The 26,865-nt window shown below is 42.0% G+C and overlaps 2 protein-coding genes across 7 annotated transcripts in view; one reads left to right on the plus strand and one right to left on the minus strand.

The window, feature by feature from the left end:
* The window catches only part of PPM1E (protein phosphatase, Mg2+/Mn2+ dependent 1E), a 76,442-nt gene extending 69,708 nt beyond the window's left edge, over nucleotides 1-6,734 (plus strand). The window contains exons 4-7 of the mRNA XM_059829420.1: nucleotides 679-867; nucleotides 1,632-1,775; nucleotides 2,091-2,184; nucleotides 2,459-6,734. Of these exons, the coding sequence (XP_059685403.1) occupies nucleotides 679-867; nucleotides 1,632-1,775; nucleotides 2,091-2,184; nucleotides 2,459-3,528 (1,497 nt within the window). The 3' untranslated portion in view covers nucleotides 3,529-6,734. The remainder of the gene's footprint in view (nucleotides 1-678; nucleotides 868-1,631; nucleotides 1,776-2,090; nucleotides 2,185-2,458) is intronic.
* A 3,020-nt stretch (nucleotides 6,735-9,754) lies between these two features.
* TRIM37 (tripartite motif containing 37) overlaps nucleotides 9,755-26,865 on the minus strand; it is a 29,888-nt gene continuing 12,777 nt past the window's right edge. For 2 of the 6 annotated variants that reach the window (XM_059829418.1, XM_059829415.1), the window contains 15 exons: nucleotides 25,670-25,720; nucleotides 25,165-25,246; nucleotides 23,514-23,590; nucleotides 22,856-23,035; nucleotides 22,053-22,167; nucleotides 21,609-21,821; nucleotides 21,070-21,206; nucleotides 20,264-20,361; nucleotides 18,720-18,920; nucleotides 16,263-16,574; nucleotides 14,414-14,551; nucleotides 13,249-13,426; nucleotides 12,448-12,566; nucleotides 10,675-10,788; nucleotides 9,755-9,843 (listed from right to left, as the gene is read on the minus strand). In XM_059829418.1, the coding sequence (XP_059685401.1) occupies nucleotides 9,755-9,843; nucleotides 10,675-10,788; nucleotides 12,448-12,566; nucleotides 13,249-13,426; nucleotides 14,414-14,551; nucleotides 16,263-16,574; nucleotides 18,720-18,920; nucleotides 20,264-20,361; nucleotides 21,070-21,206; nucleotides 21,609-21,821; nucleotides 22,053-22,167; nucleotides 22,856-23,035; nucleotides 23,514-23,590; nucleotides 25,165-25,246; nucleotides 25,670-25,720 (2,104 nt within the window). Of the gene's footprint in view, nucleotides 9,844-10,674; nucleotides 10,828-12,436; nucleotides 12,567-13,248; nucleotides 13,427-14,413; nucleotides 14,552-16,262; nucleotides 16,575-18,719; nucleotides 18,921-20,263; nucleotides 20,362-21,069; nucleotides 21,207-21,608; nucleotides 21,822-22,052; nucleotides 22,168-22,855; nucleotides 23,036-23,513; nucleotides 23,591-25,164; nucleotides 25,247-25,669; nucleotides 25,721-26,865 lie in introns of all 6 variants that reach the window. The other 4 variants (XM_059829417.1, XM_059829413.1, XM_059829416.1 and 1 more) reach the window with 3 other exon arrangements.

Here is a 26,865-nt window from a genome sequence, read left to right on the forward strand (position 1 = left end):
GTTGATGTCTCTTGGTGCAGCATTGTTTCTCTGTTTGAAGAGATAAGGGGAAGCTGAGAAAACTGACTGGGAAGATGAGTGATTTTGCTGTATTTGGTTTGTGAATGTAATCACAATTATGTGATGAAAGAGTGCCTACAGTTTTTTTAAAAAGCAGGCATCTAAGGTGATATGGATTAGATTTAAAAAAAATAACAATAGAAATGAAAGTGGAGGGTGGCTGGCTTCACATTTTAACTGCACTAGCATTTTATCCCTGGTGGCTTCCAGTCTTGATGTGGACTTCATGCAAACTGTATTGGATATTCTTTTCTCTCTGTGGTTTTTGCAGTCGCAAAAACTTCTGCACCATTTGATGAGAATGGCACTTCCTATTTGAGTTGAGTGACTGAATTGTAACAAATAGGCCATAAGGAGCACTGAGAGAGCTATATGGGTGATTTTTGCAGGACATCTCTTGCAGTTTGCAGCTAGAATTCATCAGCGATAAGGTGGAAATTTCCCATTGATGCAAGTGAAGATGGTCTGAGTGGTTTGTTTTTCCAGTGCAGACTCTGCCTCTAAGTGCAATTTAATGAGGACACCACAAATCTCAAGTTCAAAAGTTTTAAGACAATCCAATTAGCTGTTTGCATTGCTTTCTCCTGAGCTCTTTTCTCAATGTGTTTCTATTGACAGGACCAAGAAGAGCAAGCTTATTTTGCAGTGTTTGATGGTCATGGGGGAGTGGATGCTGCCATCTATGCCTCCATCCATCTCCATGTGAACATGGTCCATCAGGAGATGTTTCAGCATGACCCGGCAGAGGCGCTGTGCCGAGCTTTCCGGGTGACCGATGAGCGCTTTGTCCAGAAGGCAGCCAGAGAGGTGATTGAGTTACCTGGGCTTGACTCTGAAAGTATTAATCTATAAATTCTGTCTTTGTTAGCAGGGGTGCTCCAAGTGCTGTGGCGAGCACAGGCCAGGGGTCAGCACAGAGCTGTCCATGCACAGTCCATAGAGCCGGTGCCCACTGGTGGGCTTCCTCATGTTCCACAAAGATGTCAGTCTCCGCTTCACACAACATCCAGTTCATTTAGAAGCATGCTGCTGCTATTCTTATGTTGGCATGCTAACTAGGTTTAGTCCTTGGGGTGTTTTTTTTTTCCTCCTCTCTACAACATTCATTTTTCTTAGCTCCAGAAAGTGAGAATAAATGGGTAACTGACTCCTAGGCCGCCTAAACTCATGCAAGGGCTGAGTTAAGTGCAGGGAACTCAAGATGCTTACAAATAAACCTCCCTCCAAGTTCATTAACATGCATGTGTTTCTATCACCAGATAGGGAACAGGCACAGGAAGCCAGCTACACCAGTAGCACAGCAGATCACAAGCAGAGCCCAACTTCTGAAACACAATTCCAATGCAAGGGAAGTCACAGGGCAAAATCGATCACTTGCCTTCAGCCAGGTTGGCTCTTACTGGGGCTGTTACTGAACAGTCGAAGCAGTAAGGAAAGCATGGCCAGTTCCTCCCCAGGAACAGGCTGTGTATTGGAATATCAATGTGTCCTCGAGTTAAGCAGAAAAACGCTTTGAAATGGTTCTTATTGGCTTATTTAAAACCAGGGTAATTTTTTTTCACCCTGTCCAGAGTCTGCGTTGTGGAACCACTGGGGTGGTGACTTTCATCCGAGGAAACATGTTGCATGTGGCTTGGCTTGGGGACTCCCAGGTTATGCTCGTGAGGAGAGGCCAAGCTGTGGAACTGATGAAACCCCACAAACCAGATCGAGAGGTGAGAATGGCCTGTTTTAAATACACCCGGGCAGTGTTTACCACCAAAGCTGACAGGTATCAGCTTTATGGGGGATGCTGAGACACTGAGTGTTGCCTTCCCAATGTCTCTTGGAGTGGCAGAGTACATTCCAGTTACCCGGCTTTGTTCGGAAGTTGATATGGATTTGTGTGCAAATCCTTTGTTCTCATCTGGTGGGGCCTGCAGCCTCCACCGTGCTGTGTTTGTGAAAACACCAAATATCTATTGAAGTGTTCCCGGTGCAGTGTAGGAAGCGCTCTGTCCAAACAACTCTTGTGTTGCCTTGCTGTTTAGGATGAGAAGAAGCGCATTGAGGCACTTGGTGGCTGTGTGGTCTGGTTTGGAGCCTGGAGGGTGAATGGGAGCCTGTCAGTCTCCAGAGCTATTGGTAAGAATGGGCTTTAATTCCTTTTTCAGACTTGCTTTTCTTTTTAATTAAAAAGCTTTTATTTTCTAGCGACCAAAATTTGAAATACAGCTGAAGATAGACTTGTGAGCAATGACCTCTGTTTTTTCCTCTACAGTTTGAGGGAATAATTTCCAAATAATTTCTTTAACTTGGGGTAAGAATCACTGGCTCCACGCTGTGTTAATGAAATGGCTTCCAGATGCTGTGGCTGCAAACCCACGATCTTGTGTGTCTGTGTGTTGTTCTTCCACAGGGGATGCTGAGCACAAGCCATATATCTGTGGGGATGCAGACTCTGCCTCCACTGTACTAGATGGCTCTGAAGACTACCTCATTTTAGCCTGCGATGGCTTCTATGACACAGTCAATCCCGATGAGGCAGTCAAAGTGGTGGCTGACCATCTAAAGGAGAACAATGGCGACAGCAGCATGGTAGCACATAAATTAGTGGCATCTGCTCGGGATGCCGGTTCCAGCGACAACATTACTGTCATTGTGGTATTTCTCAGGGACATGAACGTAGCAGTCAATGTTAGCGAGGAGTCGGACTGGACAGAGAACTCTTTTCAAGGTGGGCAAGACGACAGCGGGGAAGATAAGGAAAACCATGGAGACTGCAAACGACCGTGGCCCCAGCACCAGTGCTCAGCACCTGCAGACCTAGGGTATGACGGACGAGTGGATTCCTTCACCGACAGAACTAGCTTAAGCATAGGGTCCAGCATTAACCTGTTTGATGATCAAGGCTATTTAGACCTGACAAAACCAGAAACTAGTACACCTCAGAGTGCCAAATGTCTGCCACCAGTTCAAGCATTTAGTCCCGGCATACCAAAGAGTACAAATTCGATCACCGGCCTAACAGCGAAGAACGAATCACCAGAGCGCACCGCACCATTGATCTGTGGACAGAGCGATCCTAGGGAGCACAACGCTCCTCTTAGTTTGGGTGCTGCAGGGCGGAGTATCTACAGGGTGCAGGGTTTATCCCCCATCTTCTCTGGGCTGGAAGATGAACTGTTCAAATCCTTGGGAAAACGAGCTGCATTCTTTCACTTCCGGCTCTGTAACGGGAAAAGGCGACGAGGACCCAGGCTCAAACCAAAGTTTCACACGCCGCTCTTGGCTCGTGAGCCTTTCCATATAGAAGGATCGAGTCTCTCCTTACCCGTCCGGGGCCGCAGCAGCACGAGGTTGTCGGTAAGACACGCCCCGTGGTGGAGGCTGGCTAGTCATAGTGCTTGGAGTGAGAGCATGTTTTTGATGCGAAGACAAAGTAATTGTATACCAGATTCAGACCTTCATCAATGCTGTAAAATGTAACCATCTCCCTCGTGTTCCCCCATCAGACTCCCAAAATAGACATTCCCAAAATAAAACTGGCATCATCAGAAAGCGAAAAAAGGTGGGCATTTCCGAACTGTACTCCAGTCCCCCGCAAAGCTCAAACCATGTGTAAATAGATCTAGGAATTAACAAATGTAGTTGTTTCAATCTCAATAAAGTTTGCTGGTGGTGCCACCCTGAGCAGTGCCACAGCCACCGACCACCCGCACACACGAGTATCTAGCCACATTCACCAGGGAAAGCCAAACAGCAGGTTCACGTGAATAGACGCGGTTAGGGAACAGTCTTGAACAACACAGAAAGCTGAACCTGCCTGAGATACGTCTGTGGAGCAATATGTACAGAAAGATTCTGGTTTAGAACTGCCAAATGTTTTCAGAGGGGGGGGGAAGTTTCCGTAGAAGTCAAGGTGTGTGGTTTTTTTTTTCTTGTGTTCTGCTTTCTGTTTATTTCAGGCGAGCATTAAGATGAATTAGAAAATTACATCCACTTTTGCAGGTAAAAGACTAAAAGCCATACAGGGTTTTACCAGGTAACTTAGGAATGGACAAACTAAGCTCCTGCTACTCTGTTCTCAGACTCCGATTGAGGTACAGACTCATAATTTACCTATTTTTTTTTTCATGTAACATAAAACGTGGAATATGAAGAAAACTGTTTTTTGTAGTTTTTAAAGAAGTTATTTCCTATGGCTAGAGGTGCAGTGTAGGGAATTTCGTATCTTCCTGGTGCTTTTAGTGGCATTTTTCTTGTTTGTCAGTTTAGGAGACTGTTCTCAATTAGTTTTAATCGAACATGAGTGTGCTTAATGCTTTGAGCCAACCTCTTTCCACTGCAACTTCATCTCAGGTCTTAAAAGAAACCAATCTGTGGAGATGTTCGCTACAATACTACTGTCACTCAACCAGTCAAACCAGAGAACTGCTTGTGAGAGATAATGAGCAACTTGATGAGCTGTTTGGTTTCGGTAATGATTTCTAGATGACAAAGGCATAATTTAGGATCAAGTTGCAGCATGAATGATGGTAGGATGTGGTGTCAGCAAGGAGCAGTATTGCTGCAATCTGGTGTTTTCCAGCATGTGTAGGGACGGATGCCGGGCTGCCAGAGCAATCCAAAGCCAACGGAGATGCCGTGGATGCGGATGAGCAGGGGCTGCGCCTGGGGTTCAGTGGAGAGGGTGAAATTCATTGACAAGCCAGAGCTCTGCTTCGATTAAACCTGGGCCCAGAAAGGAAAGTGAGGAACGTCAGTTGCCCTTATTTTCAAAAGCAGAGCGTTACTTATCAAACTCGGAAACAAACAGTACCCACCAGCTCTTCCCTACTCACGAGGCGATGTTAAAGCCTCAGGGGAGCGGTTAATTGGGACATAAGTAAGCAGACGATTCCCGTCAGCTCCACTAAATACACATCCTATTACTATTCTTTGTTACAGCAAGACATTTAGAAGAGTATGACTAGAGTAAGTCTCCATAGGTGTTTATTGTACAATTCATATCATTTTAGCAGTAACAATTTAATAAAAGTATTAGTATTTAGCTAGAATTTGCAAAGTATTTTAATATCAAGTAGTCAGGAGATTATTCAACACGACAAGATGGCAAGGTTTGAATTCTGCCAATTTCTGCTTCTTCTGTCTTTGATGCACTATTTTAAAAGCAATCTGATGAATAGCAAAAGGCTTTGTGAGTAACCAGGAGTTGGAGTGTGGCTTTAGATTCCTTTGATCTTTTTCAGGCTTCTTTTTAATCTTACGGGATCATTGGCTCTTATCTGTCACCTTATCAACCTTAGCTGTTGTCAACGTTCTCTTTAGCTGCAGCATACGTTCTAAGTCCGATTTACTGAGGAAATCTGAGAAACCATGAAACGGTGAAATATGCAACTCCAGGGCATCTCTGCGGTGCCTTTCTTTTAAATTATTCACGGTAATAATGACGCATCGGAAGTCCATCTTATAGCTGACTGTCGTGCTTCGGAGAGAAAGGTGGTGTAAGTGCAATCCTTTGCGTGAGTAAATTGGAATGAAAAACCGTTAAGGATGATAAAACTTCTTCCCAGTCTGCAGGAGCAGTTGAAGAGCGCTGGGCTGCATGTGTGCTGTTTTGGGAAGGATCTAGCTTTTTAGGTGTGGATTCGTAAACGATCATTCTGCAACTCATACCATTTATCTTGCTAGGAGAAAAAAAATCTACCATCGTAGTTCCAGTGTGGTCAGGTAAAAACATTGTATAGATAGCAAGTGTTCATTTCTTCACTCAATACGTATTTATAGAGTAGATAGGAACCATTTGTAAGGTAAGTCCTTTAAAGTTCTATAATATTAAAAGTAGTGGTTTTTGGTCTGATATATGCTGCTCTTGATTCTACACAATAGACAAAAAAGCAGTGCTTTGTGAAATGCAGTGTTTTCTCTTAATGCCACTGGTGATAGGAAGTAGATCTCTTCAGTTCAAAATCCTGTGCCCTTATTTGCTGCTTGCTAACGTAAGCAATAATCCCTCTCTAATGGTATCTAAGTGTTCTGTATCTCGTACTTTGATTGTCTCTCTGGTGACGATGTAAAAATATTAGGCTAATATAAAAGCATCTAACTGTATTTATTAACCGTGGATACTGAGATTCAGTCTGTGACCTGTGTTTTGTATTTTTATTGTGTATCTTAGTGGTGGTGAAATTTGTATAACGAATCTTTCCAATAAAGAGCTGAAGTATCCCTTTTCCGCGTTAACACGACCCGCATCAGTTTCAGTTTACGTGTTAACCATCTTGGCAGAACTAGGAGGTAGGTAGGTAGTGAAAACATTGTTAATTTTTTTTCCTTTAAATTGTGTTGATTTTGAGAAACGGGCTCCAGGCGGTTTGTCTGAAGCTGCTCAAAACTTGCTCATAAGCTCTTCACTGTGAGTACTGGCGGGATTTGCTCAATCCCCACTCCGGTAGTTTCCTGTGTACACTTTTTAAATGTGCAACTCTGAGGAATGTCTGCGTTGCAGAGAGCAGTATAGCACCAGACCAGGGAGCTGTTAACCCATTTCGATTTGCACTAAAGGTGGGTGGAAACGTGTGTATATAACTTTTCTTTACCTAGAAGTGCCATCAATTGTCCTTGCAAGTTAAAACCATTCAGTATTTGATTTAGATTGCATCATAACACTGAAGGACAATGTCAAAGCAGACTTTAACTTACGCCACATTTATAGTGGTACATCGTCATAGAAACTCCGCTCTGTTTTTGGAACACTGTGTGTCGGTGAGAAACACGTTGTCCTATGGGCAGATAAGATGAGGCGTAATGAGTTCTGTGTTTAGAGACACGGCTGCCGTAGTTCAGGTCCACTATCTCCTCACTAAACCCTCCCGACCCTGGCAATGTTCTGCGGGAAAAAAAATGAGAAAGATTGGTCTAAATTAGGGGCTGTTTCAGCACAATTTATTCACTCGGCACTACTCACACAAACAAAGCCATCGGAGGGGATACTGCAGCTTTGTTCATGCCTGTAATTTAGGGCAATCTTTCTTTAATCCATATCCTCTTTGCAACAGGAACAAAACTTTCTACCCTTGTATCATGTGCAATAAGTAATAATGAAGCATTAACATATCCTTTTCCAGTCCTCGCTAATCAGGTGATTGCACTGTATTTGCCAGCATTGAAGCTAAAGAAAAATAAACCCCACCTCTGAGGGTCTAGTACAACTATCGTCTGTCGCAGTTGCATTCTGTTAGGTTCTTTTTCTCTCCTTCACTCTAGAAGACATCTTGGAACAAGAGCAGGGGACGCTGGCGGAGATCACCCCCAGCACCTCTCCCCTGCACCAGTGCTGGTGTAGAGGGCCTGGCGTGCTGCTGGTCGCTGCGCTGGGTGCTCCCTCCGACCTTTCTGTGTTACCTTGTTCATGAAACTAACACGGTCTTTACGAAGTGAATAAATGAAAGCTAACCATTTCACAGTGTTGGGACTTCCCGTTCGCAACCTTGTTCTACAGTTCACATACGAGTTTAGTTACAACCATGTATTAGTCATCCAGATTTTATTTATGAAAGCTGTTTATACAGAAAAACTGTTGAAGTTTTACCAATATCTTAATAAAACAGTAATTTAAACCACATTTCAGATAGTCTGTTTATTTAAGAGCTAACACTGCGAGCAACCACCATCCGAGTTAAGCGTCTTTACTGTGGTGAAAGCAGATTTCCTTTGTGTGATGTGTAACAGAAACCGACACTGTACCCATGTGGTCACCCAGGGCCCATGGCAGCCCCACGCTGACCTGGCTTGCAGCCACAAAGGGAAGGGGCTGTTACAGCACAGTGTACGTTAATTAGATAAATAAATAACTCTTCCATGCCTGTTTCCCCACCTCTTGTTTAAAAACCAGCTGTAAGTTCTTCATAAGGTGAGCAAAGCAGGATGGTTTTGGCTCCTTTCTTGTCCCTGCAGAGGTTGGACACTAACTCCAGAACAGATCACGTGCCTAATCAAAATCATTTCCTTCAGCTCGGGCCTCCTATTAAGAGTAAAGCATCTGTGCATGTTGAAGAGGCAGAGCTCTGTGATTACTGCTAATTGAGCTGTGTACAATAATCAACATGCAGCCCTGCACAACAGTAAACGCTCACAACGCACTATCATAGTGTGCAGCTTGCCGCAGGCCACCTTCGGTGCTCAGCAGCTGGAACGATCCATGCACAAGGCAGCTCCAGGCTGCACCATCCACCTTTAGCTGAGAAATACAAAACCAAGTAAAAACTCTGGAAAAAACTCTGGTAAAAACTCTGGAACCTCCTCAATTCCTATTTGAATAGACAAGATTTAAGCATTTGGTCTGGCTTCTACGAACACAGCTTTAGAAATCCCAGATGGATTTAAGCGCTTCTCTTTGTGCAATTCAGGAAAAAAGTGACAGGTGTATGGCAGGAAAAAGTTCTTCTCTAAGCACTCGGGCACTACAGCAACTCAGTGCTAAAGAGCGAGCCCAGCGTGGCAGCAGCATGCTACTCACCCTGACAGACAGTCGCTACCATTTCACTTACTTATTTACACACAAACGTCTAAAACTTCACACCTGCGTTCAACATTCGTTTTATTAACAAAGTGCAAACAGTTTTAAACCACGAGTTGTACAGCACTTACTTACACTGTGGAACATTCATACAGACACAAACGTCAGTACAGCCCGCTGAGACAAGGACAGCTATGGGTTACAGTTATTCATGCTTTGTCGCTAACCAGTTATTCAGCTTTCATCATAGCTTCACAAGGAGTTTAGCAGCTCAAAATGCAACGCACACTGGCAGAGAGTTTGGCAAGGTGTTCAGCTGGTCCATACCACAGACTGAGGAAAACAACTTCTGCGCCAGCTACTTCACCCCAACTCTCAATCCATCGCAGCTGCAGGATTCAGCAGTCTTACACAACCAGTTCACACCGTTTAAAACAAGGACATTCACGCATTTGCTGTTATTCCAATGACACAATAGGACACACATCTTGAAACGGGGCTCCAGCACCTTTTGGACATTTTTTTCAGAGCATCTGCAGCCGGCAGAGCCAGCAGGAATGCAACCTTTAGTGTAAGGCCTTCAAAGGTCATTTTGCCCCAGTAACAGGTTTAAGACGACTGTAGAACCACCACACAGGGGTATTCGACAGAATGGAGTGTGCACACAGCCATCAACAACAGCCTTGGACCAAGCTCCAGTGAATAAACGCACCTCTTCCCAGGGACACGAGCCGGCAGGTCCTCAGGCCCCAAGCTCGTTCTCTATCTGTTCCAAAGAAAGTCAGCTTTCATTCGAAACCCTCATACTGGGCAGTTTTAAGGCTTCAAGCAAATACAACCTTACGAGTCAAAATTTTAGGCCAGGTACTTAAATCCAGAGCTTTCTACTGACGGTTATGTAAGCATGCAAAACTCAGCCAGCCCCCCCTCAGCAGTAATTTCTGCCTTAAGCACACCAGGAGCTGCGTGGCCGGGGGGAGGCAGGGCTGCCCCGTGGAGGCAGACCAGGGGCTCCCCGTCTGCTGTTGGTGTCCCGGTGGCAGAGCAGACTGCAGCAGTCAGACTGTACGAACACCCGCCCGTCTACTCACAGTAAGACAAACAGTTGCCTCAGCTCTGCAGCTCGGGGAGCAAAGGTGCAGCCCCCCTGGGGCTACAGCCACCTCACAGGCTAGCTAAGGCAAGCAGTTACAATTACCTGGCGCTGTCTTCTCCAGTGACAAAGCTGAGATCATCGGGACCGACTTGATCGCCCTCTGGGAACATTGAGCACCGCTCCGAGGCTGAAAACAAACCGCAAACCCAGTAACCTTTACCAGATGAGCAATCGGAACACAGCAAGTTAACGTTCCATCACCTGCAGGGCCCCCCACCTCGTACACTGCCCCTAATATACCGGTACACGACGTGCTTGACACGGAGTTAAGACTGCCACACGGTTTTAAATTTAAGATACCTTTAAGTCAAGTGCAGATATGAACAATGTTTTGATTCTTCTGATGAGTTGCGAGGTTTTAGTGCCTGCTGCAGATATACAGCAAAGCAGCAAACTGCAGCTACTGAGCCGAGGAGTTAGGCCACACTGCTAATGCCGTGTGGGATGCTCATTTAGGCCAGAAGTCAACCTCGCTTAGCGTGAGCTGTCACCTTTCAGCTTTTAATTTGATCAGAAGGCTAAAGCTTTTCAAAGAAATAGGAGAAGAGGTTTTGAAACTACACAGAAGTGCTCAAAGCACATTCCTGCCAATTCAGATGCAAATCCATGTCTAAAGCAGTGGTTACCTCCCTGGTATGAGCCAACTTACAGTGCTGATCCTGGGATCCTGGTACACAGGGAATCCCAATCCAGAAGAACTAGAGCTATGGGTTTCCCAATGCTTCCCCGGGAGACTCACCTAAACTGACTTCTCAAGGCTAGAAAGAGTTCCCCTCTCCTGTTTTCATCTGGTTTTAATGAGGATCCCAAGAGAGGAGTTCCAAATTGTACTGGCACTTGCTGGGGCTTTAATACCTCTGCAGCACCACCAGTCATCTCTGCTTTCGCAGCGTGCACAGGAGCTCTAAGGCAGACGCGCGGAGTGTCTGGGAAGGTGGGCTCACACAGTGAATTGTACCTTCGCTTGAGGACTGGACAGAGAAGGCATGGTTAAACCCCTCCGAGGTAGAGGTGGCATCCTCCTGCTCTTCGTTTTCTGTGTCACATTCAATGTCACTGTCACTGCTCATTCCTGGTAGGAGATGAAGGACATGCTGCTGACATACCCCAGCTGCAAAAAAACACAAAACCCAAAAAACCAAAAACCACAAGGCAAAAATGATGGCAGTAAGATCCATGCAGCTGGAGCATTCAACTTCTTCACATGTACGAGTCACCAATAATCAAATACCAAGCGCTGGCAGGAGAAGAAGAGAGAAAAAGCACGCTCAGAGCTAGATGTATTTACCAAAGCACTAAGGAATTTGACAGAACAGTGGGTACCGGCTTTGAAAACAGCCTCATTTCGCTAGGCAGCTTAGCTTGCAAGGAGCAGTTCCAACATGTCACCAGCTGAGCACAGACTCGGGTGTCCACAGCTCCTTCCTGTCTGAGCTGCACTCCCTGCCAGCTGCTCAGTCTACCTCTACGATCGGGACAGAAAATAAAGGTTGCTTTTTTAGCAGTAAGAGGTAGTATGACCCGTGGAGCAGATGTACCTATAGCAGACCCTTCAAGCAGCAATACTCTAGTCAAGGCTCACATACAAACCCCATGCTTTTCCCACACAAAAAGAACCCCAGCTGTTGACAATCAAGGTGGCTTCTTTTGTTTTGCCAGACCTTGAGTGTGCATTCACAGCAGTCAACACTCTCCCTTTTGTACAGTTTTGTAGGTGACAAAAGGGGTTTGCTGTTCTACTTCTTAAGAGCTGATACTCATTGCTAAGAAAAAGCCAATAGTTAAGTGAGGTGCCAACTCCACTGTAGTTCTTCCTCTGAAAGGAGAAAAATGGTAATATTTGTTTCCCAGGGTTTTTAAGAATGAAGTATTCCAGTTTTTAAACATTTTCCTATTAGGCTCTCTGCTATAATAGGAGAGCTGCGGGAGCGCATCACGATCACGCTGCAGTGACTAAGAGCAGAAATTCAGTTCTGTCACTGAGAGACCTTCTGTAAATGCCAACTCCTACACAATATTGCACACTGCAGATAGAGATGGATGCTGGCACCTTAATATAGGCTTTGCGCTACAATTCAGTCATTGAAATTCAAATTAATGCAGGGGTGGAAGGCAGGAGAGTTTTAGCAAGATAAGAAAAACTCTTCTACGTGGACTTTAAACAGAAAAGGCAATAATATTTTTTTCCAGCATGGAAAGGATGCAGGAAGGGAGGGGGAGAAGTTTCCTCCAAGTCTCTAAGGAAACTGGCTTATGTACCACAACACCCGACATGAATGAAGTGTTGGAGAGATTCTAGTGCGGACATGAAGGTAGTTACCAATGTGGTTTGTCCCTGAAGGCAGAAGACTTAAAAGCCAAGGTCACTGACTACTATTTTCATTAGATAAGAAATTATTTTCAAGGCCATGCAATTGAACAGCAAAGCAAAGACCTGGAGACATATCAAGAGGTACAAAAAGCAACCAGTAGTCCAGAGAAATAGATGGTACCATATAACGTTATCTGACAGCAGTGACACAGAGATGTTCTCTCCACATTCAGATTTACACTACAGCTGCCAAATGTTACAGCAAAGTTCAACAGCCATGAAAACAGGTTTTGGGTTTTGTTGTTTGGAGTTTTTTCCCCCCTTTTTCTTTCCCCTTCAAGCTATTTCCACTACAGAAATGGATCATCATAGGCTGGAGTGCTGTCACACTGCATTTGCCCTCTACAACATCCGATTTACCTTCTTCTGGCCCTGCAGAAGCACCTTCAGAAAGCACACCCTGCAGTTCAGCAGTTTCAGAGTTGTTTTCCAGACCACCTGACTGTGCTCCTTCTGTACGACATCCTTTAGAATTTGATCTTAAAGAATTTAGGAGAAATACAAAAGCCCATGTTAGAAATTCAGCTTTAATCCAGCTACGGAAACAAATCCTTTTAGTGTCACATCTAGTTTTACTCATTGTTTAAGTCTGTTGCATACCCATTTAAGCTTCCAGCTTTGATTGATTTAGAAATATTTAAAATCTTAAAAAAATAAACCTGGAAAAGTTTATGATGAGTATTTTCCAAAAGTTGTGACTCTTGCTATTTAGAAAAAAAACCAAACAACTGAGTACTCCATTACACTTCACCTAGTTAGCCAAGAGGGAGTTTTTATGAAATTGCTGAAAAGTAGAGTCACAGTGAAAAAGATTGTCTTAAATGAGGAAATCAAAAGTGGTAACTTTCAGTTAGAGGATATTTTGCAAGGAATAGTGGGAAAACAGACTGGGCCTGCCTTTCAAATCAAAGTGTCAGACTACATCCACAGCTGATCAAAATAATAACAACAAAAGATAAAAAGAAGAAAAGATGATTTGTAACCTAGTTATAAAACCAAAAACTCATACCCAGAGGGAACAGCAGCAACCAAGTAAACTTCAAAGTAGTTTCTCTTCCATGCTACAAGCACCTGGTTTTAGTAGATTGGTATTTTTTCTTTCTACATCAAGGGAAAGTGGGGGAGGAGATAACAAGACAAAAAAAGAATAAACACCCTTACCCCAGAGCACCAACTCTTCTGGTCTTCTCTACAGCAGCTAAGCCATTTAAGCCAGAAACTCCCACATCGGAATCTGAACCTTCACAAGGTCTTTCCTCTGGCTTAGGCAGTGCCTCAGAAGCATTGCTGTTAGCCAGCGGCCTGGGAGGGTGATGCCGACTGCTCAACTTTGAGCTCCCTATGCCACCTGAGGAAAGAGGGAGAGAAACTCAAAGCACATCCAGCCTTATTTCAAAAGGCTAACATCCAGTTGGTTTACATCACCAGTTTAGTTCCAAGCGCGTGTATGCACAAGCGCACCTTCCCCACCCTCACTCTTAAAACCTTACATTTTCAAGTCAACGTATGGGCAACACACACCATTTGATACCCACTCTCTAAACACACAGAGCTTCCATTTCAGCTGCCATTTCTGATGGGAGAATCGGGTAAGCACAGATTAATCCTTCCCCATCTTGTGCAGTTAAAACTTATCTTCTACACATCTTCTAGTAACACAGACACCCTCTTCGCTCTCATTTTTCCCAGCTATAGATGCAAAGTTGTTTGGCTGCAGTAAGGCAGCTTTTCTAGTCTTGGACAAGGGTGAAACGGGGCACAAAGGTTACAGTTACACTGTGTAATGATTTTATGGTATTTTCCAGTTTCTCACCCGAGCCTTCTGTATCTATTTAGCATTATAAGAAAACAATTGCGATACTCCATTCCTTCTCTGAACACTTGAGAGAGGCAAAATACCAATTCCTGTGTTGGCTGTTTCATTTCATTACCCTTAAGGAAGGACATCATAAAACTCAGGGGCAGCAATATCACACAATTCTCATCACGTGCCTCCAGAGTTTTCTTGAATTCCCTTTAAGTCAAATCATAATTTAAGCCTGGGTCAGTACTTTTCAATCTATGATTTTCACTATAAAGTTAGCTCCTGATGCATCTTCAGAGAGACCAGAAGTAACATGTAACAGACATATTTACTTTCCGGTAACTCAACAGTCTGGCACTGTTTCACAGCAGATCAGCTATCAAAGGTACAATAATGTTAACTAGATTTGAGAAAGGACCCAGTCAAGTTTCAGGGAAATTTCAGTTACCAAATAAAAGACTTCTTGAAACGCTTTTGTACAACAGATGCTAAGACACATCTCATCACACAAGTAAAGATGACCTTGTTTACCTTCAGAAGTTTGACTGTCTCCCTTTAAACGAAGATTACTATCTCCACAGTCCATAGCTCTTCGTAAAGACAGACTACCCGCTGCTCCAGAGCGAATAGGTTTGGGTGAATTACTTTTCTTACTTGCAGCTGCAAAAAATATTTTAAGATGTGACAAGTGTTCAATCAAACTGCTGCAGTATTCTGTCTTTACGCTTGTTTTAAGTGAAGTTCAGCTCCGTATTAGTCTCACTGCTCATTAACTCCCAATCGTGCATAAAACTTCCACACCCTTTCTGTCAAAGACACGGGCTAGAGGGAAGCTTAACTAACTAGGGACACGGCCAAGACTACACAAGTAATGTTCACTTGCCTTACACTAAAACATCCTTCAGGAAGCCATTGTCCAGATTGCTTCAGCCATCATGAAAGTATAAAGGGTAAGGATAGCCAAAACCGTCCCTTCAGCCCTTAAATTCAAAGTCCAGTGTAACAAAGGACCTCAAAAGCAAGAGTGAAAGGCAGGTTATGGGACTCACACTGTTTGCCACTTCCCAAACTAACCATTCTCTGAGCACGTGTCAGTGTGGATCCTGCTATAGAAACTCCTCTAGGTATAAGAACAGAGGAGTGGTAACTGGAACAGCAAAACACCGAGTTCTGCTGTCACCACACCCCATAAAGGTGGGGGATCTAGGTGTCAAGGCAAGTCAGAAGACTGCTCCTGTTTTACAGGGCACTGTACGCCTGTTCCTCCCGTTCTGATGCAGATTGAAGTGACTGCCCAGTGCCTTAGTGACCTTTGAGGGATGGGGCATTTGCTAAGGAAAGAGATGGTATTAAAAAGCACACACAACACACAAAAAGCTATCACTTCCCATGAAGTGGCTTGATCCTTCCGTGGCTTATTGATGGCACAACTCAGGGCTCCAAACTTTAAGACACAACTCTTTCTCTTAACATGCACCATCAGAGAAGAAATTCTCTGCTCTATGGAAGTGACAAAATGCAAAACAGACCTTTGCTGGAGTTGCAAAAACCCTGTTTTGTAGGTCAATATTGAAAGAGATTGAGAGGAACAGAACTATTCTACCAGTTCTTCAGTCCGCTCATGTTTATAATATATTTCTTACTCATCTTGGGTCCAAAAATGCAAGCAGTAACTTGAATCAAAACCCAGAAGGCTGGAAAATCATCTCTCCCAGGCGACAGAGAAGTGAAAGAGGATTAACAAGTGGTTTTATTCAGGATCACAAGCAACAAAGCACTTGTATCGCCTTCATGCTGGTATCCAGAAGATTCCACACTGGCTTATCAGTGCTGCCAGCAGGACTCGGTGACAGTCCCTGAACAGACTGATACACAGGCACCTCTTCGAAAGAAGTCACTTTTCCAAGAGCAAAGCCTCTCCAGGGAGAACCTTGGCTTCCTTGAATTTTAGCAAGATTTCAAGTTACTCAACTATAGCAAGTCTGGAATTTTTTCATTTTTTTCACTGGCAAGCATCATGAAACATCTTCAAGTTCACAGACAGGCCAGATGCAGAGCAGCAGTCAACACAAAATGACTTCCAGCTAGGATCAGTTCGATACTGGATGAAACTTCAGAACATTCTCACTGCATTAGGTGCGCTACTGGTTGTGGAGCAAAAGTTTTGGTGCTTTCACCGAGAAGGGCTGCAACCAGTTTCAGTTAACATTTACTTACTCAAAGGCAGTGCAGGTTTTACGTTTCTGGATTCTTAGAGCTGAACTTGAGTAACTATAAAAGGTCTATTTCCAGATGCCTGGATATATAAACCACCCATAAAACCAACATCTGTAAGAGTGGCATTTAAACCCCCCCTTTTCTATGCACTTACAATTCCTTATGTAACAACTGGTAACTGAAGACTTTGTCAGTAGTTCCATTCCTATTTCTTGCAGCTTGCTGCAGCTTTCCGTTCCACAGGCAGCTAAAGCACCTTGCTCAATGGAGAAGAAGCTGGGCTGTCCATCACATGAGCCAGCACTGCTGCTTCTCACTTCTGATAGTTGGTTTTTTACATCAGACATTTTGCTTCGGACTTCAGCCATCTGAGTTTTAAGTCTTTTCAGCATCTTCAAGTCAGGTGGTACGCGCCACATTGCCTGGTGTCTCCGCTGATCTCGATCTTTTAGAGAATAGGATGATGCTTTACCAAAGGAAAAGTTAAAGAACACAACAGGTAAGTAAAACCGTTCTCAAATAAAACCAGACATCTATTTTTAACAGCTGTAATAATTCTACCTTTTGCCCTGCTATAAAAACGAGGGAGAGAGAGACATATTCTTCTGTACTAGTATGGAATCATAATATTTCGGTTGCAAGCACTGCACAGCTACCGGGATAGCAGATTTTCACTCTCTGCCTGCCATGGAAGAAGGCCCAAAAACTTGCTCACTGGAAGAAGCAAGGCTCTCAATATTACCACATGAATTCTGATGACAACTGAGCTACTACTCTATATTGACAGACAAGCTTGAGCTCACAAGCCTGGTAGCCAGTTAATAACAAATTTTATAAAAACATTTAACAAATTCGACAAGCGCTTGTGTAAGATTCTCACACCACCACCATTTCAAGTTAACATACAGAACTCAAAGAAATCTGAAACTAGGGAAGGAATTCCCTTAAGTACTCCACACCAGAAGATCAGGTCGAGGAGCTAATACCCAAGTAAGCCTACATGCTGCTCAGCCAGAATTAGATCAACTTTGATGTCTTATACTTCAACTTTGAAGCATTATAAATTCTGTAAGTGTTTCACTGCAAATTCAGCTGTTAAAAAATGGAAAGCCAAGAGGCTCTTAGAAACCTTCACCTTAGAAGGTGAAATTCAGCAAACTCTAAATATAACAGCAGCTTTCTCTTAGTTGGCCGACTTGAATAAGCTCTGGGAACAGTCAAACCTTAAGGGAACCTCAGCAAAAGAGGTAATTTCAGCTGTGTAGCCAGTAGCTAAAGGTGACCAGGAAGCCATTCAACACAACAGGAAAGCTTAATCTTGCTCGAGTAGAACAGCACAAAGTCCAATGCCCCCTCTTGAGGTCCCTTTGTCCAAGCTTTTTTCCAGGCAAAACACAGCCGAGACTTACAGTTCACGTTCTGTCTCCCCTTTTTGTACTTAGGAAGCGACTTCCATTTTTGGAAATATGGATTAGATTCAGCTGAAAATTCACCTGACTGTTTATGTGACTACACTTAAAGAGCTAATCACAAAGGAACAAATAGTTTGACCTAGCTTTTACATTCAGTAACACCAACGTAATCATAGCAGCAAAAGCAAGCATTTATTTGTAGCAAATGGACCATTATTTCTCTTCTGTTTTATTAAGTCACCAAATGGTTGTTTCAGAATGATCTGAAATAAGATGTTGTGGTAGTGGGCCAGCTAGCTCCAAATAAGTGTTAATCATGATAAATGTGTTATTGTGGTTTGATTTAATTTGAATTCTTCACTAACAAAACACGAGAAAGGAACAACCTTCAGTAACAGCCATGGGCACCAGAGCTGCCAGCTATCTTGCTTTTGTTGCACATGAAGTTAAGCGCTGTTTTCAGTTGAAGGGTCCTAACTGAACCACAAATACTCTTCAAAGTCTTCAATTACTTAAATACCATCACTGTTTTTTCCTCCTGATGTTTTGATCCATTTTTCTTCCACAGTGCTTACATATGCTTTTCCAGCCTTACTACTACACACATTTTCTAGTTCTGTTCTAAATGCCTTTTTCATACAAAAGTAAATTCCAGGATTTATTTTCTTGCTAGTATACACTGTGCTTCTAGTACCCTCAGCCACCAAGTGTACAAACTGTGTGAAGTGAGAGGTGTAACTGCTTTCCCAGCAGATAGTTGTTTTGTGTTGTTTTGTCTTTCAGTGCTAACCCCTTCTAGAAAAGGGCCTTTCACTCATCTGCCACAGTTGCAGTCAAAGAAACTGCATGAACTGTATCTCTACAATGTTGCTACACAAAACAGCCAGCCAGGTCAGTCACATCCCCCAAGAAAAGACGAGAAGACCCTCCTTGATATACATGTCTGTTTTCAGTTGAGTGATCTGGCATTCTCAAGCTGAGGTCAACCACTGAGACACAGAATGTGTTTGAGCAGGCAGTAAGATGCAGCATACTGATGAGCACAGATGAGGATATGGAAATCTAGCCATCAATGAAAAGGACTGCCTGTCACCCTCTTCCCCCCCCCCCCCCCCCAATCTGCTTCTAACTCTGCAACTGCATTCTCAGAGACATTTCCAGGTTGGAATTAAATCATCTGATATGTGATGCACAGTTACCTCTGTTCTGCAGAAGAGAGGCAGGTGGACGTGGCTGAAGGCCCCAAAGGTTTTCCATACCATTTCTGTCTTTTAGATCCAACAAGTGGATTAAAATTAAGGGATCTATATCTAGTAAACTGCTGCTGGCTGTTGAGCCTAGGGCACTTCCTCCCCGCCTTGAAGGTCTTCCACTTGCACTGGCATAGCCATGGCTAGTACCTAAGGAAGAGTTACAGGGAAAGAGTATGCATATACGTGACACAGGTGATGCATTATTCCCTGTGAAAACAAAAAGACAGAGTTCTACAAGCAGATTAGGAACGAAAATGTTCCAAGAAACTTAACAAGACATCAGCACTATTTCATGGATTTATTTCATGGGGGGGGAAGGCTTTAACTTCATATGCTTTATGCAAATCTCTTAATAAACAGATTGGTAAACAAATCAATACAAAGAGCACTTATTCTGAAGAACCGCACATAAACTTTCCAGGTGTGTCCCCCCAGTTAGAATAAGTAGGGGGATCTTCAGTTAAGTTCTGCTCTGTGTTACTATGTTGCCATTACATAATGGCCAAGGCACTCAAAAGATAGAGTCTTCAGAGAAAATAGTTAGATCTGCGAGATTAAAATTGCACAGTTTAGTAGAACTCCCTTCCAACACAGACACTACTAACATTCAGACTGGAAAATAATGCAAGCAGGTAAATGCAAGAAGCTCAAGTGAAGAGATTGCATCAGCTTTTACAAATGCTGTTAAAAATTACTTTCTAAAAACTCCTAAATAAACGCTGTTTCTACAGTCACGGTGCTCCTACCCTAAAGGCTATCCTTTCAGAAGGAAAGACATGTCCCTCAACTTCCTAGCTCACAAGGAATTTTCAAGAAGTTTTGAAACAGCAGCTAAAAACAGGACAGTTAAAGAATTCTGTCTTTCAAGCACTGGCAGACTTCCACAGCACCGTATATACCAATTCCAGTGAATGCCACTTCTGATATCTTTGCCATAAATAAATATACTTATATTCAATATACATATATTTCTTTCAGAATCTTATTAAGCTATAGCTAATTTGGGCTATAATCATCTCTAGGCTGCAAGAAATCTTAGAGCGCCTTTTCACTATTGCATTTAAAATATATTTCTGCTTGACTTGTTAAGGATTCTTGACTTCATTCCCTCCACATACTTCAGGTTTTACAGTGCACTAAAACCTAAGTGAACGTGTCACGCATTCAGCGACCACACAGATATCAATAAAAATTTCTTGTCAGTCTACTTTCAATCGGAATGGAAGGGGTTTCAAAGAGGCAGAAAAGCCCCCCTCCAAACTTCTGTATCATTTTTAAACAAGCACATTCAGAAGATTACCCCCTTTTTTATTGAACCAATGAAATGTTTCTGCTACACTGCAATAGTCAGTACAAACCACATGATGCAGCATTTCCAAAAATAGAAATGCCTGCAGAACGCACAGCTTGGTGTTGCTTCCAAGAAGAAAAGGGGAAGGAATCCAGCAGCGTTTCGCATATATGGGAATTCTGAAGGCTGTTTTTCATACCTGATGCTCCAGGAGTAGCAGCGGCTGCTGCATCCTCCATGAGATCTCCTTCTTCCAACTCCATATTGCTGCTGTATTCCACGTCATTTTCTCCAGACCTTAGGAGATGATTGGGGTGGAAAAAGGAGAATACAATTATCAGCTTCTGTGAGCTCTCGTTACACATTATGGCACATACCTTGAAAACAACATGAAGCACTATAAATAGTATTTTCTGCATTCCAAACTACACAAACTGAACAAATCACTGTGTTAATGAAATGACTGACTCACTAAGAGTCCAAAAGTGTCATATGTATCTAGACTGTAAAATCTGATCCTGCAAACTTCTATATTTGTATGTGTTACAACACATTCTCATGTTTTAATGAAGATTCTAGGATTTCACATTATAGTCTCAGCTAAGAAGCTTAAATGCTCTAGTTTAAGTAACTGTCTTTATTATCACTTTCCTACTACTACAACACTTCCTAATACCAAACATCTCTCCTTACAGTGCAGAAACAGATTTCTTAATAGTGTTTTGGGAAAGAACCTTCACAGACTATCACCTGTCAAAGACAGAGTACAACACCAAAGTAAGTGAAGAGATTGGAAAGATAGGAACTAACTGACTGAAAATTCAATGTTTAACATTAAGTATATCAGTTCATGTTGTTTCCAGTACAGGAGACACCCCTCACATTGCACTGGAATCCCCCATATGCCATAACTGTGATATAGCAAATGAATCAGTTTCCACCGGAATTAGGATGATTACCCTGGGAGACCAGCTGATTATTTGAAAGGCATTTTTAGTTACTTACATAGTTTCTTCATCAATATCATTTTCTTCAGTGTTACTAGTTGCTGTCGAACTAGCAGAAGAGCTGCTACCGTCAAGATGGTTCACCTCATCTTCTCCAGCAAGATCTATATCCAAGTCACCATCAGAGAGCTCGTGCTACAGGAAGAACAGAACAAGTCTCTATGAAAAGAAACATTTCAGTTGTACTTTGATGCCTTCAACAAAAGCTATGAACAGAAACTCTCCCTCCCCAGAATGTCACACTATCATACAGGAGTTAGGAGGGCCTCTAAGCACAATAAAAGCTGGTAACAAAGACAGAAGATGGATTTTTCAGCTACAGTTTGGACACTTTATTGCAGTGGGATCTATTAGCTCTGTTCTAGAACAGCTCTCTAGTGTCATCTCTCACTGCTAGCTCTCGAGTGTTATGTCCTATTTCCACACAGAGGATAATAAATCTAATTTACAATTCAGAAGTTCACCTATGTTTCAAATGCTATCTTATCATAAAAAGCTACACAAAAACCAAAGAGGCAGGAAAAAGATAATTCCTACATTAAAGTCTTCATGCTGGATCTTCTCCTCCTCCTCTTCTTTGCTATCTCGCACTAATCCTGGAGCAGCAACATTCTCAAGTAGTACTTCAGTGCTTTGTCCAGATTTCTTTGATCTCATTTCTGGAGCATCATCATTCTGGGGACTAAGATGAGTGTCTGGAGGTGAAATGCCTCGTGATTTCTGAGTCCGGGAAAGTTCAATCGCAAGCCTCTTAAATATTAGAAGGATACACAAAAGTATACACAGAAGACGACAATGGAGCATCATCATCAAGTCAAGTAAGTTTGTTGACTTGCACATATACGATTTCAATAATGCCAGTATCAAACTACCAACAGCAACTCAAATAAACACAAATTGGCAAACATGAACTTTGTAACCTAAAACAGGTAATTACAGGTCAGTAAAAGGTGATTTTATATTAATACACATCCCACTTACTTCTTTAAGGTTATTTATTTGCTGGATATAACTTGTCTGAGCTGCTTCCAATTGAGCAATGTACCAGTGTTGATCTCGACACTTCTGGAAGAAGGTTGGTGAGCGCACTTGGAACCTTCAAAAGGAACATTTGAAAAGGTTAGTTTGCTTTTTTTGTTTCCTCCCCCTCCCCAAAATCCAAAAAGCCCTGCGTAAGAACATCATACGACCTGAAATCCAGTGATGAAGTAAACTTAACAGACAACATCTACTTGTATACTCAGTATCCTGAATGCACTGAATGGCAACAGTAAGTATTTTGTAGCAAAGGCTCTTACAGGAGAGGCAGTTATCTTCGCAAACCAACCACACACCACAAAGCATTTAACAGGACCAAGAGTAAGACTGTACAGGAAATATTTGAAGTAGATATTTTGTCATATGATTGCAATTCCCACTGACAGCATTAGTTCTTTTACATTACAGACTCCCTTCACTCCCAAAGTTCTCCTATGCTTACTACAACTGTTCCTAAAGAGGAGAAGAAAACACCCTTTCCCTTTAATTCCATTAGCTACAGATCTCCAATCCAGGCTTATTAGTGTCAAGCGTAGGTCTTCTCAAAGAAATATAGGTACTTAAAGTTTTCACAACTCCCTTCAGCACATTTTCTTCTTTAAAGCTTATGACAGCGAAATCCATTTATGACAAAACATGTCACAATTATTTTAATTCAACTACTTAATTATTTCCTGTTTCAGTAGTAGGTGTGATACTTTGTGAAATGATAGCAGAAAAGAGCCCCACTAAGTTGACTTCCTTACCTCAGGATCACAGTGTCATTTTGCCTGTTTAAATAGCCTTCATTGGCTAGCAAGTCTAAACGAAAGAATCTGTTGTAACCCCAGCATTCTCCAACTTCAAAATCGGAGGCAAACTCTCGAATTATGTTTTTAGTGGGATCGTTGGTGGACTGGTGAACCATTTCTACACGGTACTCATACCTACGCCAGGGAAGATCACCAGTATTAATACCAAAGCAAAGATGTCAGAATTGCTGCATGCATCAAGTTCAACAGAACGGCACGTCCTGGGAGGCTTGCACGCCCAGCTGAAGACATGATTCAGTCCTAAAATTTTACTGAACGCTTACATAAACAGTACAAGGGGGAAGAAAGTAGTAATAGGGAGTAGTGTGGTAAAACAACTCTAGGATTCAGTACTAGGAGACAGATACTCTTACTGTTTGTTTTGCCAGCTTGCTTTTTATCTTGAGAAAGCCATTGAGTAACAACTTTAAAATATTATCTTTGGGCACGATTCAAAGCTCAATGGGCAACAGAAATCTCGCTATTCTTTTCAAGAGTGCTCTGCATCAGTCCCTAGCAACACTACGGAACTTGAGGTCATTCCCTGCAAACCTCTCCAGATGCTTTGCCAATAGAAAAAAAGAACGGCTGCTCTTACTACAGGTTTGCTTACTTGGATGTCTCCGGCAATCCAGCTGACAACTCCAAGAACACAGACAGGTAGTAGCCCCGTACTACTCCATTTCCATCCTTGAAACAAAGAAAACAGACATATAAATTAATTAAAAAAAGAAAGCAAAAACCAGGAAAAAAAACTGAAAACAAAAAAACCAAAACACCTCAATATACCCTTAAAGTTTAGAAAACAGCTTCAATACAGAATTGGCAGCAGTAGTCTACTTTGCATGCTACAGTTTTGATTTTTAGTCTTCTCTGACCTAGAACTCTCAAACTGTAACTTGAACCAACTTGCATCTGGAAGCACATATATATCTGAGATACCAATTCTAGAGTGCGTATCTCAAAACAGAGCTCTAGTTACTCTATTAGCATTTTAGGAGTTCAATTAAGTGGAAGACTGAGTAGACAAACACTTGTCAATGTACTAGAAAAACATTCATTTAACATCTAGAAAAAGCAATAAAAAAGCTCATAAAATTTACTCATCGATTTATTACAGTCCAATTCTTCTCAAAACTCTCAACATGAAAACAGTTCAGGTTAAACATTAGTTCTGAAATATTTTATATACAGCTGCATCTCAAAGCCACTTAATATTTGAGAGAAGAGCAATTTCTTTAGAAAAAACATGCAACATGAAAAAGTTAGGTCAGTTAACTGAGAAACGATATTAGAATCACCAGAAATCAAGAAAAAAATATGGCAAAACCTCCATCACACTCACCTTAATCAAGGATGAAGAATGGCTCAACTTGAATCCTCTAGGTTGAAGAAACATTTCAACTTACCATTTAAAAAAATAAATTTTAATGCCTTTTGACAGCACACCTTATGTAGTTAATCCTGAATTTACAATACTCTGAAAACTTACACGGGGGTCCACCTCTGCATTGCAAGAATACAATACTGTGCACAAGTGGGCTTAACAGATTAATCCGTTTCTCTGAAGACGCCATGTAAACCACTAACAAATAAAACTTGTACTCCGCCACTAAACACTTATTTCTCCAAACACAGCTGTAATAGCAGCCAGAGCTTCCTGGAAGCACTGACCAGAGTAGTGGACTGTAAAAAGATCACAGCTCGTGGGTTAACATCCCAACGCTGACAGAGACATTGTTTCTGAAATCTGAATATTCAGCCCTCTGAAAGGACATGAGTACAATACACACGTTTTAATGTCAGCATCTGAGAACTGGACACACAGTAAACCAGATTCCCCTTCAACTAATACCTTGTCCTCCTCCTGACTTCCCAAGTAAGGATTATTCATAAACATAAATATGGTAAGTCATTCTAGACCTCAGTTCTGCAAGGAACATCTGCAAAAACCACTCAGACAGACAAAACTGGTAAAAATACTTATTAAAGTTCCTATGGTATATTTGTAAGACCCATTTTTAATTGCTTTTAAATTACCCAGATTAACTATAGTGAGAATGTTCATGCTGGATATGTGGAGCCAGAGAGGGAATACTCCAATGATTGGTGATCAACTTTGCAATCTTACTACGTTCTTTTCATACAGCTTTTTATATACAACATGAGAAGAGACTATCTAATGTTTCCTTGCAATAGAAGCATATGAATGCTGGTTAAGTGTTTTGGATGGGATAACAACTCTAGTTGAAAATATAACTCACTGGATAAACTTTTAACCTCCAGCAAAGTCCTGACACTTGAAGAGGTGGACTGTAAACAGGATCTGCTCGCTGACGCAAGGTACTATTGAGAAAGGAGAAAAAAACATTTGCTATTGGGACAAAGCAAAACCCTCCATGAAATAGTAAGCACTTGTACTCTAAAACCATCCTTCTTGCTGCGCAGAGCATGAAGCAGCATATGAGGCCCATGCAAAATGTTAAGTGTCCATACAAATATATGTATTCCTTGCAAAATGATCCAATCTTTTTCAAAAAAGAAAAATAAGTAGTTTGCCTTTATCATAGAAAATCTTTCTAGCTAACAGTTTAGCTAGGGTTAATTGTTCACCTGGTAAACAAGAGACTTTTGATTGAATTCCTATAGCTCAGTTCATATCTAACAGTTTTCTGTAGAGACTATTCTGCATTTTAAAGAATACTACTCGAGTACAGAAGAAACAGAAATGCTTCCCGATATTCACAGTAATTTAAGACACATTCTTACCTGAAGTTTTCCAAGACAAATGTGGTTGAGTCATAGGCCGGAACCAATTCACTGGAGGGGTGGGATAAATATATTAGAGTTGAATAAGATGACATTAAAAATCCCAATGTTTGGAATCTTCAGAAGCATTTAAGATGATTTAGATCACCAGAGCCACTGAAATTCACTAGAACTACACTGGGTTATTTCAGTACTTCTGAATATTCCATTTATGAGCCTCTTCCCAGTACCTCTCCATATGATATCAGACAATAAACCAAATTTTTTATGTTATGAAGGGAAGAGCAACCAAAAGTATTTAACAGGATTTGCCCTTCTACCTGTGATCGCTAATCATCTCTTAATATGGTGAATTTTTAATGTAAGACTCCTTAGTAGTTCTAGAAAGGATGAAACTATTGCATGGCTGAAAGCACAAAGCTTAAAATGGTTTGTGTTTCAGAGCATTCTTTCTGCCATTGGAAAATGAACATTCAGATTTAAACTCTCCTCAGAGAGGCATTTAATTATTCTTTTCAGAAAAGATGTCAGGAAAATAGTTTTGAGATTGTATTTAAGAGCAAGCCAAACCGATTTTAGCTAGAGAACACAAGATTATTTGAGGAATTGTTTTAAGACTTCTACTTTCAATTTTTTGGAGACGCTTTTCAGCCAGCTAGCCTAAACTCTCAACACTTTTCCTCAGAACCCAGCACTAGCAGCACTCTCTTTATGACAAATTGTGCTATAAAGTGATTTTGGCTATATATTCTGCATTAAGGTGACCTGCAGAGGCATCTCATGAGAGCCTTGCAATTATATACTGAATGACCCAATAATAAGAGAAAAAGGACAAATCGGTAAACTAAGTGTAAAAGAAAAAAAAAAATTGTCAGCTGGAACCCACTGTCCTGACTCCGCAGCAGGGACTACAGACATAAAATAAGGCCTGCTGGAACCGAAAAGCCTACTTGCAGCATAGGTTACTAAGAGGAGTAAGTTAAGCAGTTTACCATTTTCAGTGTATAAGCCTGGACCCAAATTCAGTCAGAGATACCAAGTTTAACACCGAAATGGACCGAATCACGTTACCCTACAGAGTACCATTGCCATTGTTCATACAGCTGAGACGTACGGGTATCAGGCAAGCTCTCCAGCAACCTATCCATCAGCCGCCTATCATCCACTCCCTCAAACCCACATGTTAAAATACAGTG

The sequence above is a fragment of the Gavia stellata genome, chromosome 25 (genome assembly GCF_030936135.1).
Source record: "Gavia stellata isolate bGavSte3 chromosome 25, bGavSte3.hap2, whole genome shotgun sequence".
In the NCBI taxonomy this organism is placed as follows: domain Eukaryota; kingdom Metazoa; phylum Chordata; class Aves; order Gaviiformes; family Gaviidae; genus Gavia; species Gavia stellata.